Raw genomic sequence first — 19,359 nt, forward strand, 5'->3', positions numbered from 1 at the left:
GCAAGAGCTTCAGTATTACTAAAGAAACACCTGCAGCTGGGCAGAATGATATAGATTTGAATTTTTGACCACCAACCTCAAGTGGACCCCCAGCCCTGCCCATCTAGTTTCCATTCTAGTCACTAGTTTCCATTCTTTGTAATGACCATTTAATATTTTCCCTACCTTCTGAAAACATCTGATGCTCTCCACTTCCCTGTTCCCCAACTTTCTGTAGATGAAACACTCATTTTTCATAAGAAACTGGAGCCATCAAATAGAAATGTCCTCATCTTCAAGGCATCAAGTCCCCAACTTCCCTACCCCTTCTCCTGCTTCTCCCCCCATCCTTTCTATTACAAGGAAGGAAGCAGTAATGACTCCATTAATGGCTTCACACACTTTGCATCACAGGTCTTCAGACTAGGGCCTGCATTCCCATAGGCACATGAGCACTTTCTAGAAGGTAGGTGGACACAAACAGTTTTAAGGAAATCAGTTTCCAGAGCTTCCTCCTTCATATGTTCCTTCATATTGATGAGCCTACGAAGAAGCCTTAGGTCAACTAGTTCTCCTTTCCAGCCTCCTCTTTCCCAGCTGACCCTCTCCTTCATTTTGAATACTACTCTGACACCTTGCTCTGCAATATAAAAAAAAAATGAAGAACTACTTTAGATTCTGTGCTTGAGGAAGTCCTTAAGAGAGCAAAGCCTAAGAGCTTTCAGGAGTAATTTCAAAGGTGGTAGCCTTATAGCTCAGTTCTCTGCCTTCTCCATTTAAGAATTCAAATTCAAAAGTGAGAGGTTGATATGTTATGCATATTAACCATATTTATTTGAGTTGAAAACAAAATCAGATTTTCTAATAGAAAGTCATTCTGATCTGGCTGATGGGTTTGACAGAGAGGACCAGCTTTGTCAATAGGATACGTGAGATAGGGTGGACATTTTTCAAAAATGAAATCAGCAGCTCCATGGTTTGAACAAAAATGCATTTAAAGTATATATACAACTTGCCCTTCCAACCAAGATGGAGTAGCTGGGACCAGATTTACTCTCCTACCTGAAACAACCAGCCAAACAGAAATAAATCAATGAAACAACACTTTTCAAGACAATGGACATCAGGCAACAAAGGACCGTGATCCCTGAAAGACAAGACACAAATGAAGTGAGCCCCATGATTGCCCCAGCTTACTGCTTGAGAGAGTCCCCAGGACGTATTTTAGGGAGGGAAACCTGAGCCATGCAGACTCCCTGAGCTGAGGAGGTAACTCAGAGTTTGGGACAACCAAAGTAGCTAAAGTGCTCAGGACAGAGCTGGAAATTTAGGTACATAGAAAGAAAAGAACATAGAAAATTCTGGAAATCTGCAAAGGTCCCCCCACTCCCTTGAATATTCAGCAGAGCCCCACTTATCATATAATTGTGAGGAAACCGTTGAGACCAAGGAAAGAAAAACCCAAAATGATTAGATGGAACAGTAGCCAGTAGTCACAGTGCCTGTTCCTATTAGCCAAACTAGAAAACCTCAAACCTCATAATTTATGGAGCTTTGGTTAGAGTTTTCAGAAGGGTCTTACTTCGGTAATGGGGACTCACTAGCACTAGTTTAAACACAGCTCATTTCCACCTAACAAACGTTAAAAGCAAGACCTGAAGAGATCAAACTGTTTTTAAGTAAAGTAACTGCATGCCAAAATAAACCTCAAGAATATTTACAGGAATAGAAAAATAGCCAGCACCTAAAACTGTAAAATTCACAATGTCTGAGGTCTAATAAAAATTTGACCAGTCATGCAAAGAAGCAGAAAATACTGACATTAACCCAGAACTGACCCTTGATGTGAGAATTAGAAAAGGACATCAAAACAGTTAATTTAACTGTATTCCATATATTCACGTAGCTAAGTAGAGACTTGGGAGATTTTTTTTTTAAATACCCAAACTGAACTTGTAGAGATGAAAACTAAAATGTCTGGGATGAAAAAATCACTGAATGGAATTAACAACAGTTTAGACACTGCAGAAAAATGATTAGTGAAGTTGAAGGCATGGCAATAGAAATTATCTGAAATGAAACATCAAAAGTAAAAAGAATTTTAGAAATGAATAAAGAGAATACACAACATATGATAGGTAGAAAGCAGGCCCTTTATAAATATCTAAAACTTCAAAAAAATTTAGGTATCAACTAAAAATGAGTGGGAGGGTGCACTCTTTTAAATTTATTTTGTAAGGGTACATGAACAAGAGTTTGAAGATGCTACTCTAAATCTTGTCTTCTTTCCCCACTTTCTCTATTATTTTGCTCCTTTGACCATCTCTTCTCCCCACTGAGGGTTCCTCTCCTTCCTCTCAGCTGGCTCATTCCCATCAGCACATGTATCCACTAGTACCTGCATATTTGAGAAAACCCTTCTTGACCCTCACAACCCACCTCCAGTTATTGCCCAATTGCTCTATTCCATTCACAAACCCTAGAGTCTGCATCTGCCACCTCTGCTTCCTTATCTCTCATGTGCCTCTTACCCAATTCACTGTGGCTTCCATTCAAACCTCTCCACCAGAATTCCCCTTGCCAATGACTTCTTTAATGCTAGATTAAATGGACCATTTAGTTCTCATGTTGCTTGCACTTTCAGTTATCTTCAGTAGTTTACTACTACCTCCTCAGCAGTTTTCCACTTCCTCCTTCTTGGCTTCTAGGACACCACCCTTCTTTTGTTTTCTTCTCACTTCTCTGGCACCTCTTTATCAGGTTTCCTGGCTGGCAGCCTCTTCTCATTGAAACTTCAAGTGCTACTGTCACTGTCCTTGGCCCTAAAGCTCTCTGTACTCTTTTTCCCTCGGTGATCTTGTCCAATATCTTGGCTTTTTTTTTAATGCATCCGTAAGAGTATATGTATCTCCAACCCAGAATCTCCTCTGGTCTCAAAGCCTGTATTTCAAACTACCTACTTGACAGCTCCACTTGAATATCTCAGAGGCATTTGAAGTTTACTATGTTCAAAACTGTACTCTCAGTCTCCCCCCAACACAAAATAGTGACTCTATCCATACAATTATTCAAGCCTAGGAAGTATCCTTAAGATCTCCCTCTCTCTTACCTCTCCTTCCCCCTGAAATTCTACCTCCAAAAGCTGTCTTAAATGTGTCTGCTTCTCTCCACCTCCATTACTACCACCACCATCGTGGCCAAGCCACCATCATCTTTCACTTGAATGCTAACAGTAGCCTCCCAACTGTCTCTACTAGTTTTACTCTTGCCTCCCTTCAGTCCATCCCTGTGGAGTAGCCAGAGTGAGCATTTTAAAATATAAATTGAATAGCACTCTCCTGCTCTAATATTTCAATAACCTCCCACTATTCTTAAGATCTTAAAATCTAAAAGGCCATATATGACAAATCCACAGCCAACATTATACTTAACAGTGAAAAGCTGAAAGCTTTTCCTTTAAGATCAGGAACAAGACAAGGATGCCCCCTCTCCCCACTTCTATTCAACATCGTACTGGAGGTCCTAGCCACGACAATCAGACAACACAAAGAAATACAAGGAATCCAGATTGGCAAGGAAGAAGTTAAACTGTCCCTGTTTGCAGATGACATGATATTGTACATAAAAAACCCTAAATAATCCACTCCAAAACTACTAGATCTAATATCTGAATTCAGCAAAGTGGCAGGATACAAAATTAAGACACAGAAATCTGTGGCATTCCTATACACTAACAATGAACTAGCAGAAAGAGAAATCAGGAAAACAATTCCATTCACAATTGCATCAAAAAGAATAAAATACCTAGGAATAAACCTAACCAAGGAAGTGAAAGACCTACACTCTGAAAACTACAAGACACTCATGAGAGAAATTAAAGAAGATACCAATAAATGGAAACACATCCTGTGCTCATGGACAGGAAGAATTAATATTGTCAAAATGGCCATCTTGCCTAAAGAAATCTATAGATTCAATGCAATTCCTACCAAAATACCAACAGCATTCTTCAACGAACTAGAGAAAATTGTCCTAAAATTCATAAGGAACCACAAAAGACTCTAAATAACCAAACCAATCCTGAGAAGAAAGAATAAAGCTGGGAGATTACTCTCCCCAACTTCAAGCTCTACTGCAAAGCCACAGTAATCAAGACAATTTGGTACTAGCAGAAGAACAGACCCATAAACCAGTGGAACAGATTAGAGAGCCCTGATATAAACCCAACCATGTATGGTCAATTAATAAATGATAAAGGAGCCATGGACATACAATGGGGAAATGACAGCCTCTTCAACAGCTGGTGTTGGCAAAACCGGACAGGTACATGCAAGAGAATGAAACTGGATTATTGTTTAACCCCATACACAAAAGTAAACTCAAAATGGTTAAAGACTTGAATGTAAGTCATGAAACCATAAAACTCTTAGAAGACAACATAGACAAACATCTCCTGAATATAATAAGCATGAGCAACTTCTTCCTGAACGCATCTCCTCAAGCAAGGGAAACAAAAGCAAAAATGAACTCATGGGGCTACATCAAACTAAAAAGTTTCTGTATGGCAAAGGACACCATCAACAGGACAAAAAGGCATCCTACAGTATGGGAGAATATATTTGTAAATGACATATCCAACAAGGGGTTAACATATAAAATATATAAAGAACTTACACACTTCAACACCCAAAAAGCAAATAACCCGATTAACAAATGGGCAGAAGATATGAAGAGACAGTTCTCCAAAGAAGAAATTCAGATGGCCAGCAGACACATGAAAAGATGCTCCACATCACTAACCATCAGGGAAATGCAAATTAAAACCACAATGAGATATCACCTCACACCAGTTAGGATGGCCAGCATCAAAAAGACTAAGAACAACAAATGCTGGCAAGGATGCGGAGAAAGGGGAACCCTTCTACACTGCTGGTGGGAATGTAAGCTAGATCAACGATTGTGGAAAGCAATATGGAGGTTCCTCAAAAAACTAAAAATAGAAATACCATTTGACCTGGGAATTCCACTCCTTGGAATTTACCCAAAGAATACAACTTCTCAGATTCAAAAAGACATATGCACCCCTATGTTTATCACAGCACTTTTTACAATAGTCAAGATATGGAAGCTACCTAAGTGTCCATCAGTAGATGAATGGATAAAGAAGAAGTGGTACATACACACTATGGAATACTATTGTGATAAGAAAGAAACAAATCCTACCATTTGCAACAACATGGATGGAGCTGGAAGACCTTATGCTCAGTGAAATAAGCCAGGTGGAGAAAGACAAATGCCAAATGATTTCCCTCATTTGTGGAGTATAACAATGAAGCAAAACTGAAGGAACAAAATGGCAGCAGACTCAGAGACTCCAAGAATGAACTAGTGTTTACCAAAGGAGAGAGGTGTGGGAGGGCGGCTTGGGAGGGAGTGAGAAGGGGATTGAGGGGTATTATGTTTAGTACACATGGTGTGAGGGATCACGGGGAGAACAGTGTATCACAGAGAAGGCACATAGTGGATCTGTGGCATCTTGCTTCACTGATGGACAGTGACTGCATTGGGGTATGGGTGGGGACTTGATACTATGGGTAAATGTAGTAACCACATTGTTTTTTCATGTGAAACCTTCATAAGAGTGTATATCAATCATACCTTAATAAAAAATTTAAAAATATATGTCTTAAAATCTAATCTCTTTACCTTTGGCTGACAAAGCCTGCCATTTGACTTATCTCTCCAGCTTTCTCTGTACCACTCTCCTCCAATCTTTCCGTCTCTTCTAGGAGAAAAGCCAATTCGCCGTGGGACTCTGTATTTCTTTTTCCCTCCTCCGTCGTTCATCTGATTAACTCCCACTCATCCTTCTTTAATCAAACCTCACTTCAGATGTCTTCCCCAACTCTCCAGTTTAAACTAGGTTACCTTGCTTTTCTCTCATAATACATTATACTTTTCTTTCATAGTTTTACTACAGTTGGTAGATACATATTTATTTTCCCCAGCTTCATTGAGATACAACTAACAAGTTTGTGTGATTATTTGTTTACTGTTCCTTAAATTGTAAACTCCAGGAGGGCAGAGCCAAGGTCAGTCTTGATACTTGCTGCCCCATGCTCATCTGCTCACTTAGAATAAGTAGTCTGCACATGGCAGGTGTTCAATACATATTTCTTGAGTGAAATCAATGAGTGCAGTAAGTGTACTTACTGCCCTGTTCTCTAGAATAGCTTTGAATTAGCTTAAAATCTTGATGTGTTATTAAAGTTAGGGCTTAGGGTAGTAGGTGCGTCTGGTATTTAAGCCCACAGGCTCTGTTCAACCTTTACCTGCCACTGTCCACCCTATAACGCGTAGTTTTTCGCCCACCCAAATACCCTGTGCTCCTGGCATTCAGACATCATACAGTATCTCTAACAATCACAGACCAAATTAAGAGGACTGCGACATGAAGTCTAAACGTAACTGCGTTCGCGTCCGAAAGCCGGAACATGACGCTGGGGGCTCACAGCTCCATTCAAGCAAGCGAAGTACACCACCCACTTCCCCGACTCAGACCGGGAGCTCCGACGCCCGTAGACAGGAAGCTCAAGCTCGCTCCTTCGCTCGGACCTTACGTACAGCATGGCAGCTCCTGAAGGTGTCGCACACGGCTATGGCTTCCGTACAACATGGCTGCCTACAGGGCGCGTACCGCACCCCTTTCCGCCCGTACACCGGAAGTTTCCATTTGAAATCCAGGCGGAAGACCGGGCCGGTGGTGCGTCAGTTACTGCGGAACGTCTTCTGAACCAGAACAGCGAGGACTGCGGGCAGTAGGAGCAGGCTTCTGGGTTCGACTCTCCCGGGGCGAGGGATTTGGCTAGATGTGGTGGGCAGACGGAACAGGCTGGGAATGGAGGATTTTCTCTCCCCTGGGTCGGGGCCGACCGAGTCGCGCTCTTCCGTGGCCCTCCACCTGCCCCGGCCCCCTGGCACACCACGGGGTAACATTCACCTTACACCTTTCAGGGCCCAGCCGTGCCGCCTCGTTGCGATGACCAGTGTGGTTAAGACGGTGTACACCCTGCAGACGCCCTCTGTGCTGAGCGGCAGCCTGACCGCAGGTGGGTGTCCGCGCCGCCCGAGGGGCACTGCGGATTGGCCCCGGGTGGTCAGGGCGGGAAATCCTGCGGGGTCTCATCGTGGCCAGGAATGGGGGGCGCGGACAGAGGGCCCAGACAGTCCGCTAATTCCCCTAGAACTGGGCTAGCTGCCTAGGTTTATGATGGGAGTTAGGGGAAGGGCCATGCCCTACACCACTCCTCGCCCAAACCTAACCTGCATTCACCAATTCTACTTAAGTTGTTGTCTACAGTATTATTCCCATTCAGCGAGGAATGCCTTTTTAAACAACTACTCGTATTTCCGGACTTGGATTACCTGGAAGCACTGGGTTTGTTGCCAGGGAGGGGAGAGAGGAGTCTTTTGAGCAGGATACTTAGGGAGAAGCACTAGGGTTCACACCATGTCTAGTTCACATTTGTATTTGCCCAGTGTCTGTTACATAGTACAGTCTCAATAAATGTTGAGTGGAGTGAGAGAGAAGGGTCAGGCCTAGCTAGAGTATTCTAGAATCTTGGGAGAAGAGACATGATTAAAAACAATTTTTGATGGCCATTTTGCTTTGTTACTTGGCTTGTGATTGAAAGTCATCCCCTAGGGTCTGCAGTAGTTGAGCTGCCTAATCTAGAGATCATAGCACAGAATAAGCTTCAAACATTGGAACTTGCTGTGGGAGATTTTGAAGCAGCTAGTTAAGACCCCTTACCAGGTGACTCCATGCAGCTGGTTGATGAGCGTAGCAGACTGGATCTGTGAAGTAAATGGGCTTTTCTCCAAAGGCATTAAGGGTGGTTCTGTTTGTCTTATGTTGCCTCAGAGCACCTGAATGGTAATCCTGGCATTAGCCAGGTCTCAGAATTGCTAGCCAAACTGTAGCCATGTCGGCTTACACCGCCTTTCCTTCAGAGAGCAGTGCCTCTCGTTCAGTGGGGAGTGACTGGTGCTTCCCAGCCAAACTGAAAGCTTTCACCCCTTTGCTTGCTCTCTCTCTCCCAGCTTTATGATCATACAATCTCAGTAGTTGAACATTTTAGGCTGCCTCTCAGGTTTTTTGTTTTTATTTTGAGCATGGTTGGTTGTTTTCAAATTCTTGTTTTTTGACTAGGTAACATAAGTACCTGTAAAAGTCCCAAGTTAGAAAACAATATGCAGTGAAGTCTCCTTCCTTCCTTGACACCAGCCATCTAATTCCCCTCCTTAGCATCTTTCATTTTTAAGAAGACAATCTTTGTTAAATCCTGCTAAATTTTTCCTACAATGCAATTCTTAGGTTCTAGCAAATATGGATTATTGAAACTGACTCTAGTTAATGAAGAATGTTAACTTTGATGAATTTACTCTAACACCTTTTCACATGGGTTAGATTTGTTACTGTACATAACTTACTAATACTTGAGAGAGAAGGTAAACACATTCTCCAAAGGTTACTTTTTACTTCAGACAGACCTCAATAAGAACCCTTTTAATAATTGCTCTGTGAGTAAGAGTATGGAAAATAGGGTTTAAGTACCCAGTGAATGTACCTATAAATAAATGATTTGTTAGCTTGAGAAATCATATTTATTACAAACTGTTATGCAGCGAGAGCCATCAAAAAATACATATTTTTTCTAAAAAGTATGAATACAAAATTTCCCAATCCTTGTGATCCAGTGTTTTGTACCTTATTTTTTCAATCTGAGTTATTATGGCTCTTAATTTAGGTCAAGCTTAAAAGAACCATTTTGCAGTGAAGGAAGTGAAAGTATAAACTAGAAAAGCATGTAGATATTGGGGTTAGAAGTGCTTACCTCCAAACCAAGTTACTTGAATTTGCTATGGAATATAAATGGTAGAAAGACAGTGTGGTGGAGGGCTAGCATAAGGACAAGGGGAAGAATGTTCTCTGGGGAAGAAGAGTGTCATGGCAGAGACGCTTCTCTGGTTATCTGGCAGTAAGTAGCCTTACAAGGTCATAACAGAATGTGAAATAGCCTGTAAACAGAGGGCTGGCAATAAAGGCAATCAGCATAGAAGACAGAGAGAAGACTAGGGGAAAGAGTATAGAGATGGTCTGTGAAACAACCCATGGAACTGAAGTGTTTCATTTGTTCAACCAACAGGTATTGAACCTCTTGATATGCTGTCCTAGGCACTGGTGACACAAAAATGTCTGTTGGAAACAAGGAGACAGGCTTGTCAAAACAGCTAAGCAATAGTTAAAAGAGAAACTCATAGCAGCCTTCGGAGCTTGTATAGAGTGCTTAGGATCTCAACAAAATGGTTTGACTACACTGGTGTTAGATGAAGGATTCAGGTGTGCTTTGCCCTGCTGACTGTCACTGTCTCCTATTTAGCTCTTTGCTTATTACCAGCCTCCACTTTCACATCTGTACTCTAGCCATTCAGTTTGATGTATCTTCAGGCTTTTGGCTACCTTCAACACACTGCACTGTTACATGTAAAGAATTTTGCTTGCTATCTCCAGTTAGTCTAGAATTCTTATTTTTCTGAATTAATCTTCACAGATTGAGATTGGCCAGAATGAAAATACAGGTTTCTGACCCCTTGGAATGGAGCTCTGTTTGTTGCAGAGTTGTAGCTGTTGGGTCATGGTGCTGGAGAGTTTACCCTCTTGTCTTCCTTTGCAGATACACAAACTCGAACCCTTTCTAAGAGCCTATTACCTGTTAAGTCCAAAGAAGTGGATGTTTCCAAACTTCTTCCCTCAGGAAGTTCAGAGAATGATATTACAAAAATCACCAAACGAAGACGAGAGAATGGGTGAGAGTCAGATCACTGGTATCCAGTTAGAACATCTTGCTAGAAATTGTTCAATACCAAGAATTAGAAAGTAGGGTTTTTAAGAGCGCAGGGTTGGCCTTTCTGTAATCTGTGACCCAGAGCAGTGCAGCAACACTGAGCCATTTGCCAGACCCTCTGTATCGATCAGTGATGAAGAGGCACAGCAAGGGTTACGATCAGAGGGAGTCTTTCCTCTTACCACTCACTGAGTGTGCAAACGGCTGTGCTATGGTCAAACACCAGCCTTAAGTGGCAGTCATGACAAGTGAGGGCTAGTTATTAGCCCAGGTTGCTGGTCCAAGCACAGCCCAGCCCAGTGTAATGTGTGCATGTCCTTCCACCTGGTGCTAGTTCCCCTGTAAGTGAGGTTGATGTGAGAAAGCCACCGCTTGCAGAACTGGGTCTGTCAGGTTGCTGAGGGTCAGGAGGGGAGCCACTTCCTCTTCATGAACCTTTTCAGTAGTCTGGGCTAAAACAAAAAAGTGCAGGGGCCCTCAGAACTTCTCAGGCTAGTGCTGTTTGCGTTGCATATGATGTTTGTGTTCTTTCCTCAGAAGTGCAGGCTATTGGTTCTGCCTTGCTCATAACACGTGTAACAGTAGTACAATAGTACTACAACTTTCTGGTGGATTTTTTGGCCTTGTTTCTATTGACTTATAAGTGACATACAATATTAGTGTCAGGTATATAGCAAAATCATTTGATATTTGTATATATTGCAAAATGATCACCACAAGAAGTCTAGTTAGCATCCTGATTTCTTTGTTTTCACTTCTTCAGGCAGATGAAAGCTGCAGACATTGCTGTGAAGAGGAACGTCAGAAAGAGGTGAGCATTGGGGTAAATGAAAGTTGGCCACCATTTTAGGTGGTAGAGCCCAATCCTGGTTGTACATCAGAATCATTCATGGGACTGGTTTAATGTGTTACAGTCTGGGTGCCATCCCAGCCATCTGCCATCCCAGTGGAATTCTCAGAGGTGAGGCACAGCCAGGTTTGAGAACCACTGTCAGGTCAAAAATCAGTGATGCTATCATCTTGGGTACCAGAAGAACTTTCTGGGCTGCATGCCAGAACCACTGCTGGTCAAAAATCAAACCTAGCTATGGCCCATCAACAGGAGCGTGAACATAACACCTTCAGGATAGGGGTGCTGCATGTTAGTGATTATGAGATGAGTATTGTAGTGGTGGTGGCTGTGGTCCTGGAGAAGGATCCATTTCTCTCTGTTTGAGGCTAACTTGGACATCTCGCAGTCCTGAAGACAGAACTAATACAGCTGAAAAGTTTGTAGAGGTAGGTTCTAATTCCAAATCTGTTAATTGAGGCATGTCTTAAGTGTTTTGAAGATAATCTATCTTCAAAGAAGAAACTATCAAGAAGGAACTTGAGAATGTTGAAAAGAAGGTTTAATATTGATGATGATAATGGCTATTATTAAATGTTTACTACCTTCAGTAGCTGTGCTAAGAAGTGTACATTCGTTCTCCTATTCTTTACAATAAATTATGATAACGTATAGAAATGTTGAATCCATGTTGTATACCTGGAACTAATAATGTCAATTATACTTCAGTTAAAAAGAAAGAAATAATAATATTATGATATGTGGGTATTATCCTAGTTCTAGAAATGAGAAAACAAATCCTCAGAGGCATCATGCAACCTGCTGCAGTCATATACCACTACGTAATGAAGCCAAGATCTGAACCCCTGTTTGTGTGACTCCATAGCCCATGCTCTGAACCCCTCCACCTTTTCACGCAAGTGCAATTATCATTACAGCTACAAACCATTGACTAAGCAAAAATCAGAGGAAGAGCTCAAGGATAAGAACCAGCTCTTAGAGGCCGTCAATAAGCAGTTACACAAGAAGTTGACTGAAACTCAGGTAAGAGACCCACCCATCTCTACTATCACTGCCCTGGACTATATGTGTAGAGTCCTGAGGGATGGCCCCTTGGGTGGGAGCAAGTTTGTAATGCCCAGGTACCCAAGGGGAGAAAGAGAAGATGCCAGGTTTGTGCTGTGGCTGTCTAAGAACAAGGGCAGGAAAAACCACCCCTGGGGAGTGGGAAAGGCCTGATCTGTGTGCACGGCACCCCAATAGGGAGAACTGAAGGACCTGACCCAAAAGGTAGAGCTGCTGGAGAAGTTTCAGGACAACTGTTTGGCAATTTTGGAGAGCAAGGGCCTCAACCCAGGTAAGAGACAGACCACAGCTGCATTCAGAGGACTCAGTGCGTGTACCCCTTCTGGGCTGATTCTAGACTGTGTGTCCGGGGTCCAGCTGGCTCAGCCAGTGCAGGGATTGCTTAGCAAAGTCCTAAAGATTTGGGGGAGCTTTTCTTGGTCTCTTGTGATGTTTACTTTGCCTGACCAACAGAATTTCCAGTGGTGTTGGAGAGACGATTATCTTTTGCCATTACTGTGGTGCCAACAGGCATGATCTTGCAAATAAACCAGAAATCCTTTATTTCTTTCAAGAGAGATAGCATACAGATCACTTTCCTAGGTGGGAAGAGAATTGATAACTGTTTGAAAGGTTCATAAACCTGGCTGATCAGCAGAATCACAGTGGTTAAAATGTGATTTCTGTTCTGACTCTGTCCTTACAGAGCAGAGTCTGTAGCAAAGAGGAGAGCAAAAGGAACTGCCCAAAGACTGTAAAAGGGCTTCACAGTGAGTTGAGGACCCTGAGGATACCCAGGGAAGGGGCCCAACCTCCCTGAATTAAGTAAGAATGACATTGAATGCTACTGCTTAACCTGTGCATTTTAGGATGTGTTCTTTATAGTCACCATGTATGTTTCTGTGTGATTCAAATTTCCTGTGTGTATGTACTACTTGTACCAAAAATAATAATTTTTTAAGGCTTAAAAAGCTTTTAAAAATAACGTTTTATATTGTAAACAAAACAGAAAAATCCAACCTATGCATTTCCTTTAGACAGATTTTCTGCTGAGGTGAGTAAAAAGTAGAATAAATTTTTGACTATACCCAAACCTGGAGAGGAAGGTGACGTGTAGCTCTGGAGGGCAGGTAAAAACTCAGGGGAGAGAGTTGGGGACCAGACACACTCAGAGAAGTTCCCTCACGAACCCTCCTGTGCTTGTTCATGGAGGGCCTTTCTTTCCTTTGTGTAAGGTAGCGTTCCTTCAGCACAGCTGACTCACTGTTTCCATCAGTTTTAGGCAGTGAGGTCCTGGCATTGCAGCAAGAATCCACCACAGACCATACGGACTCAATGGTGAGGGGCGAGGACCCTGGTGTGAGGGGGTGAGGGTCAAGTGGCCACAGGGCCTGCGGGGCTAAGACTGTCTCTGCCCTCTGCTCAGCAATCCCCCAGAAGCAGCCTATGGTTATCCATGACAATGGAAGAGAGCAGTGGCTGTGTACTTAAAGTAGCATTTTTTACTTAGAAGGTGACTTTGTGCTTACAAATATCATAGAGTCTGAGTTGCTAATATACTACTTTAAAACACATTAGAAGATAAACCTATATAGAGAGCCTTCTGGTTTCTCTATTCTACACTTTATCAAATTTCTCCCCTGTTCCTTTGCTGAGAACTGTATGATGTGAAGATCCAGCCAGAATAAAATTTGGCTTCTCTTTGGTTCCTTCCCTGAAGTAGGAAGGAAATCTGTCCTGTGGACTGAGTTCCTGCCAAGTGCCCAATAGAGAATCCAGCACGTGTGTGGATGCTGACTGACTGAATGGAGGGGATGTTAGTAATCTCATTCATTCACTTCATATGGAGAGATTAGTGTGTAAGAAAGTTTGTGCATTTCAATAAAGATCTGTTACTACCTTTTACTTTCCTCTCAGTTGCTGTTAGAAACTTTACAAGATGAGCTGAAGCTTTTTAACGAAACAGCCAGAAAGCAGATGGAGGAGTTACAGGTGAGAGGCATACATCACCTTGCGGCATGGTTCCTATTTCTACCACAATAGGTGGATCTGTGGAGGACTCTTCTTTTTTAATAAACTATTTTGTAATAATTTTAGACTTATAGAAAAGTTGCAAAGATAATACAGGGAATTCAATTCCCCTAATACTAGCATCTTATATTGTCATGGTACATTTGTCAAAAACTAAGAAACCAACACTGATACCTTACTGTTAACTAAATTCTAAGACTTAATTTGGTTTCACCATTTTCTCAGATAGTTTTCTTTTTCTGTTCTAAAGACTCAGAAATGTTCACATCTGCAAGGTAGGAGGCACTCTGCAACTCAGTAGGTTGCTCAAAGTTAAGAGTTGAGGCCTGTGTGATATCCATCCAGTGGACACAATACTTCAAGGAAACTTGTAATAGGAAACCCAGATTCTATGGTCTGGACCACTTTGGATTTCTTAGGTGAATCTTGGGATATTACACTGAATCCCAGAAGATTTCATTGCTCCAGTTGCTATTTAGGAGTCTGTGGTAGAGAGGGATAATTCCTAAAACCAGCAGTGATAAACAAATCTAAGGTAGAAAATACAGTGTCTGTTGATAGTCTAGTGGTCTTCCTCAACGGAATAGAAGCATAATGTTCTGGTACAGTATTATCTTTCCTGTGAGTCAAAGTTTTTTGGATTTTTTGTTTGTTTCTTTTTGAATGTCTCTCCACACAGGCCTTAAAAGTAAAGTTGAAGATGAAAGACGAGGAGAGGGCCCAGTTCCTAGAACAGCAGACCTTATATAACAGTCAAGTAAGTGATTTTACAACAGCCCTTGAAGAAATGGAGCAGTTATTAGAAATGTGATTTTCAAAAGTGGCCAGATGGCTCCCTCTTGGAGATAAGCTCTCAGAAGAAGCCACTTAGGACCTCTGCTTCCTGGTCATGATCTTCTAGGACTCACCATTCCCAGAATGAAACAGTTTCTGCAATAGGATTAAGGACAGTTTATGCTGGAATGGTAATCCCTCCTTTAAGCAAGATTTCCCACCCCTTCAGTTTGGCCAGCTCTCACGTGGAAATAATTGAGGCCTGTAAGAGCGGGGCCTGGAAGCTTGGAGCAACATCCAAGCAATGCAGTGGCACACCATTAGAATCGGGAGACTGAGCCAGCCACAGCCAATGGACCCAAAAGGTCACAATCAGATGTGCAGGAAGAAAATCTTACACAGTGGAGCACAGGAGCTCCACAGGAGACATCATTGAAGACCCATGATGTCCCTTCTAACTTGGAACACATTCTGTCCTATCCTGGTTGGGTTGGGCTCTGTACCTCATTATAAATTTGTGAACTTGAAGTTACTTGAAATGGCTTAATAAATGGGGTGAAGGTATAGATAGCAATAACACCTACCTGAAACAATACACCTTGGAACTTTAAATCACCTCTTTCCTTTTTTTTAATAAAGTGCTACTTGTAAAATAAATATTTCTGTAACTATTCAGACTGCAACAATGAGAACTGAAAATAGCCTTTAACCTAAATATGTCCATGCATACTGTTAAACTAGTTAACAAGTTCAAGACTTCAACTTAACCCAGAATATTTTCCTTCCACTCATCAAGCACTCTGAGGCTAATCCTCCTGTCTTCTAGGAGCAGTAGCTAGTCTTTGAGAGTGTTCACTCTTTGTAGCAGTGGATACCAGACTATCCACCAGGTTTGTGTTACTGGCTACCTGTTTTCTCCCAGTAATCCTCAGCATGGTTGTGTACATGCTGTTTGCTCTGCACAACCAATCCTGGACCTGGCCTCATGGATCCTTAGTCAACAGCACTTGAAATGTCCTGTGCATGATACTTGTGTATATAATCCTCATTACAGTTGTGCAAGATGAGAGCTGTTGCCCCTTTTTAATGAGCTGGGGAAATAGGCTCAGAGAAGACAAACTGATCTGCCCAAGGTGAAACAACAACAACCACATATTAAGGTTTGAGCCAGGGAATAATGGGTGTGGAAGCTGCGTCATGTTACCAGAAGTCTTGAAGAACCTGAAAGCCAGGCTAAATGTGGATTTTTATCATCTAGGCCAGAGGTTTCCAAATTTTCTCAGTTCATTATGTCCCAATGTCTTAATAATATTTTATGATACACCAAAGGAAATACCAATGGTTTATTTTAGGTAGTTAGATCCAAACAATGAATACTTTTATCCTCACAACTTAGTAGGTATTTGAAAAAAATATATAAATCCAAAGAAAAAATATTTCACTTTTAAATAACTACAGTTATTTACTACTGGGGTGTTGGATACTGCTTAACTTCTCAAACCTTGGAATCAAATTGGACACTACTGCCTTCCTTCCCTGTTCCACACTGAAATCATGACACTGTAGCATGATTTAATGTTGAAACTGACCTACTTTGAGCTAGTAGTTCACATGTTGCCTAACATGTCAAGTATCACTGTAATTCCCCCCAAAGTTTAAAATATCCCTGTGATTATGTACCCAAGGGTGCCTTGGCTCACAGTCTGGGAGCCACAGATTTAGGCAATAAGAAATCACTGATACATTTTGAGCAGGCAATCACTGTAATGAATATTTTAGAAAAATTAATCTGGCATTGATGTTAAAGATGGATGGCAGGAAACCACTGGGGAAAGCAGTATGGAGTTTCCTCAAAAAACTAAAAATAGAAATACCATGTAACCTAGTAATTCCACTCCTAGGAATTTGCCTAAAGAAAATTCAGAAAGATAACATGCACCCCTATGTATTGCCACACTATTTGCAATAGCCAAGATGTGGAAGCAACCTCTGTCCATCAGTAGATGAATGGGTAAAGAAGATGGAGTACATATACACAATGGAATATCATTCAGCCATAAAAAGAAAAATCCACTTGCAACTACATGGATGGATCCAGGGGCTATTGTGCTCAGTGAAATAAGCCAGGTGGAGAAAGACAAATACCATATGATTTCATTTATTTGTGGAGTATAAAAACAGCAAAACAGAAGGAACAAAGTAGCAGTAGACTCAGACACTGAGAAGTGACTAGTGGTTATCAACGGAGAGGGGCTGAGGTGGGTGAGGGGGATAAAGGGGCAATAATTTGCAGTCACAGTGTAAGTTGGTCATGGAGACAGTAGGTAGTACAGCATGGAGAATATAGTCAATGATTCTGTAACATCTTTCTACATTGATAGATAGTAACCGCACTAGAGGGGGTGAAGACTTAATAACGTGGGTAACTGTTGAACCACTGTGCTGTATATTTGAAACCAACATAATAAGATTATATATCAATGATACTTCAATTATATATATATATATATATATATATATATATATATATATATATATATATATATATATATATATACAGAAAAAAAAAGATGGATGGCAGGATTAAGAGAATGGTGTAAAGGACATCAGGAAAATGAGTCAAATGTGTTAGGGCCATGACAGCAAAGGTATGAAGATCTGAAACACAGGAAAACTACAGGAATTAACTGATGGTGTATAAGGCGTGGGGGGAAGGACTCTACATACATAGAGGTTTTGAGCGAGGATGACATAATAATTGATTATAAAATTAGGGTAGTGAAACTTCAGCTTGCAGACAGTTCCCAGCCAGAGGGGATCTGGGTTGGAATCCCAGCCTACCCACTAAAAAATGTTCTGTGGCAAACTACTTTTCTCAGTCTAATTTCTTACTAGTAAAATGGAGGTAATGTCAGTCTTGCTGGGTTGTGAGAGAACTGTATGTAGCACCTAACCCAGTACCTTGCAAGGATACGCAAATCCTGATAGTGATTATTATTCAAGTTCAAAATTTATCTTGGCAAACGATTCCCCTCATAGTCTTGCCCTGAGGTCCCTCTACAGTGCTCACATTATTTTCTGTCCCTTGTCTCTGTCTGTCTCCTTAGTGCCCTGTTTTTCCCATGCCTTCCTCAGCTTCAGACAGTCAACTTTCCAACTCAACCTTGACTCTCAGGCTCAAATTACAACCATCTTAAGAAACAAACCATCCACTCTCCTCCCTTCCAAATGTCCCCTATCCTCTATCCAGTCAGATTTCTCTGGTGTTTTCCCTACTGTTCTCTTCCCCTTCCAATCTGACTTATAAACAAAAACAATTCCATGAAGTACCTAGAGTAGACAAATTCACAGAGACAAAAGCACAGCAAAAGTTACCAGAGGTGAAAGGAGAAGCAAAGGAAGAGTTAATGTTTAACACAGAATTTCTGTTTGGCATGATGAAAGAAATAGTGGTGATTATTGCACAACAGTGTGAATGTGCTTCATGCCACTGAATTGTATGCTTAAATGTGGTTAAAAGGGCAAATTTTGTTACGTATATTCTACAATTTGTAGAATAAAATGCACTGAGGTTTAACAAAGTACTCATCTTAAGTCTACAGGTCAGTAAATTACTGCCTCTCTCCAGAGATAAGCAATATTCTGATAGAAAATCACCATCTGAGTATTATCTTTTCTTGAACTTCACCTAAGTGGATTTTTCCATTTTATCACTGCCAAATGTACTGGCGTGAATTGCTCAAAATATCCTTTTTTTCATATCTAGAATCTAAAGGCTGGCCTCTTCTTCATTTCTGACGTCAGTAATTTGCAGTTTATTTTTTTTCATGATCAGCCTTGTTAGTGCTTTATTGATTTTATGTTGATTTTCTCTGTTGTACATGTACTCTCTATTTCATAATTTCTACTCTTATACTCGTTCATTTTGTTAACGAACCCCCAAATCCTGATTTACATACCTGTGCACGGGAAGCCAATCTATTGAGTCACCAGGTTTGAAGTGCTAAACCACCCGAGATGAATTGTTAAGGCCATTGGCCCACCGTAGAGGAGGAAGATAGCCCGGAACCGCTCGTCCTTTCCTGTATTTCCACCCCCCAAATCCCCCTACCTCGTTTTTTTTTTAATCCTGTTTTTATTGTGCCCTAAGTAATTTGCAAGACAGCAACTGTCACTGAGTTCAAGCTCGTGCCACTCGCACAACATGCCAGTAAGTAGAGAGATAAGGTGTTGGGGCAAGGAAAGTGACCCCGTTTGGTCCAAAGGCTAAAGCAGCAAAGGAGGCAGAGAGGCCCCTTTGTACTCCTTACACAACCTCTTAACAACTCCTTTCTCATCAAATGCTAATCAAAATCAACGAACTCTGTTACATAATAAAGGAAGTTTTATTAAGTTATAGTCAGTATGCACACTAGAGCAAGAGCTACTTTCCCAGTTTTAGCAATCCCGGCTTTTAACAATTCATCCTCAAACACTGGACAGTTGGGGAGTTTTTTTCCGTTTGCTGTTTTAACACTTGCTATCTCAGAGAGAGATTTCTCTACATTTAGGAACGGCCATTGCAAAGCAGGGTGGTACCGTATCTTCCACTCAAAAAAGAACTTTCTTTTCTCTTCTAAACCTAGGGACGCCGCCAGGAGGTCCAGCGCCACGAGCATCACCCACGCCCCGGGGGAGTCTCCTGACGGCCACCACTGATTGGCTCGTGTCGCGGCCAAGAGCAGCGGGGCCTTCCGCGGGCAGTGGAAGGCGATTGGCTGCTGGAGACCCACC

General features: G+C 41.7%; 1 protein-coding gene across 2 annotated transcripts; it reads left to right on the forward strand.

Moving 5' to 3' along the window:
* The first annotated feature begins 6,692 nt into the window (after positions 1 to 6,692).
* On the forward strand, positions 6,693 to 19,350 carry KNSTRN (kinetochore localized astrin (SPAG5) binding protein). 2 transcript variants are annotated; one of them, XM_017667714.3, is made up of 10 exons: positions 6,693 to 6,815; positions 6,994 to 7,088; positions 9,717 to 9,849; positions 10,651 to 10,698; positions 11,655 to 11,760; positions 11,980 to 12,073; positions 13,058 to 13,119; positions 13,699 to 13,773; positions 14,492 to 14,569; positions 19,212 to 19,350. In XM_017667714.3, exons 2-10 carry the CDS (start codon positions 7,019 to 7,021, stop codon positions 19,269 to 19,271), a joined length of 726 nt encoding a protein of 241 aa, XP_017523203.3. In that variant the 5' UTR covers positions 6,693 to 6,815; positions 6,994 to 7,018; the 3' UTR covers positions 19,272 to 19,350. The 2 variants fall into 2 exon arrangements, with proteins under 2 accessions (XP_017523203.3, XP_073067739.1); XM_073211638.1 differs by having other exon boundaries at positions 6,740 to 6,853.
* Positions 19,351 to 19,359: the final 9 nt, after the last annotated feature.

This window comes from Manis javanica, chromosome 8, assembly GCF_040802235.1.
Source record: "Manis javanica isolate MJ-LG chromosome 8, MJ_LKY, whole genome shotgun sequence".
NCBI lineage: Eukaryota > Metazoa > Chordata > Mammalia > Pholidota > Manidae > Manis > Manis javanica.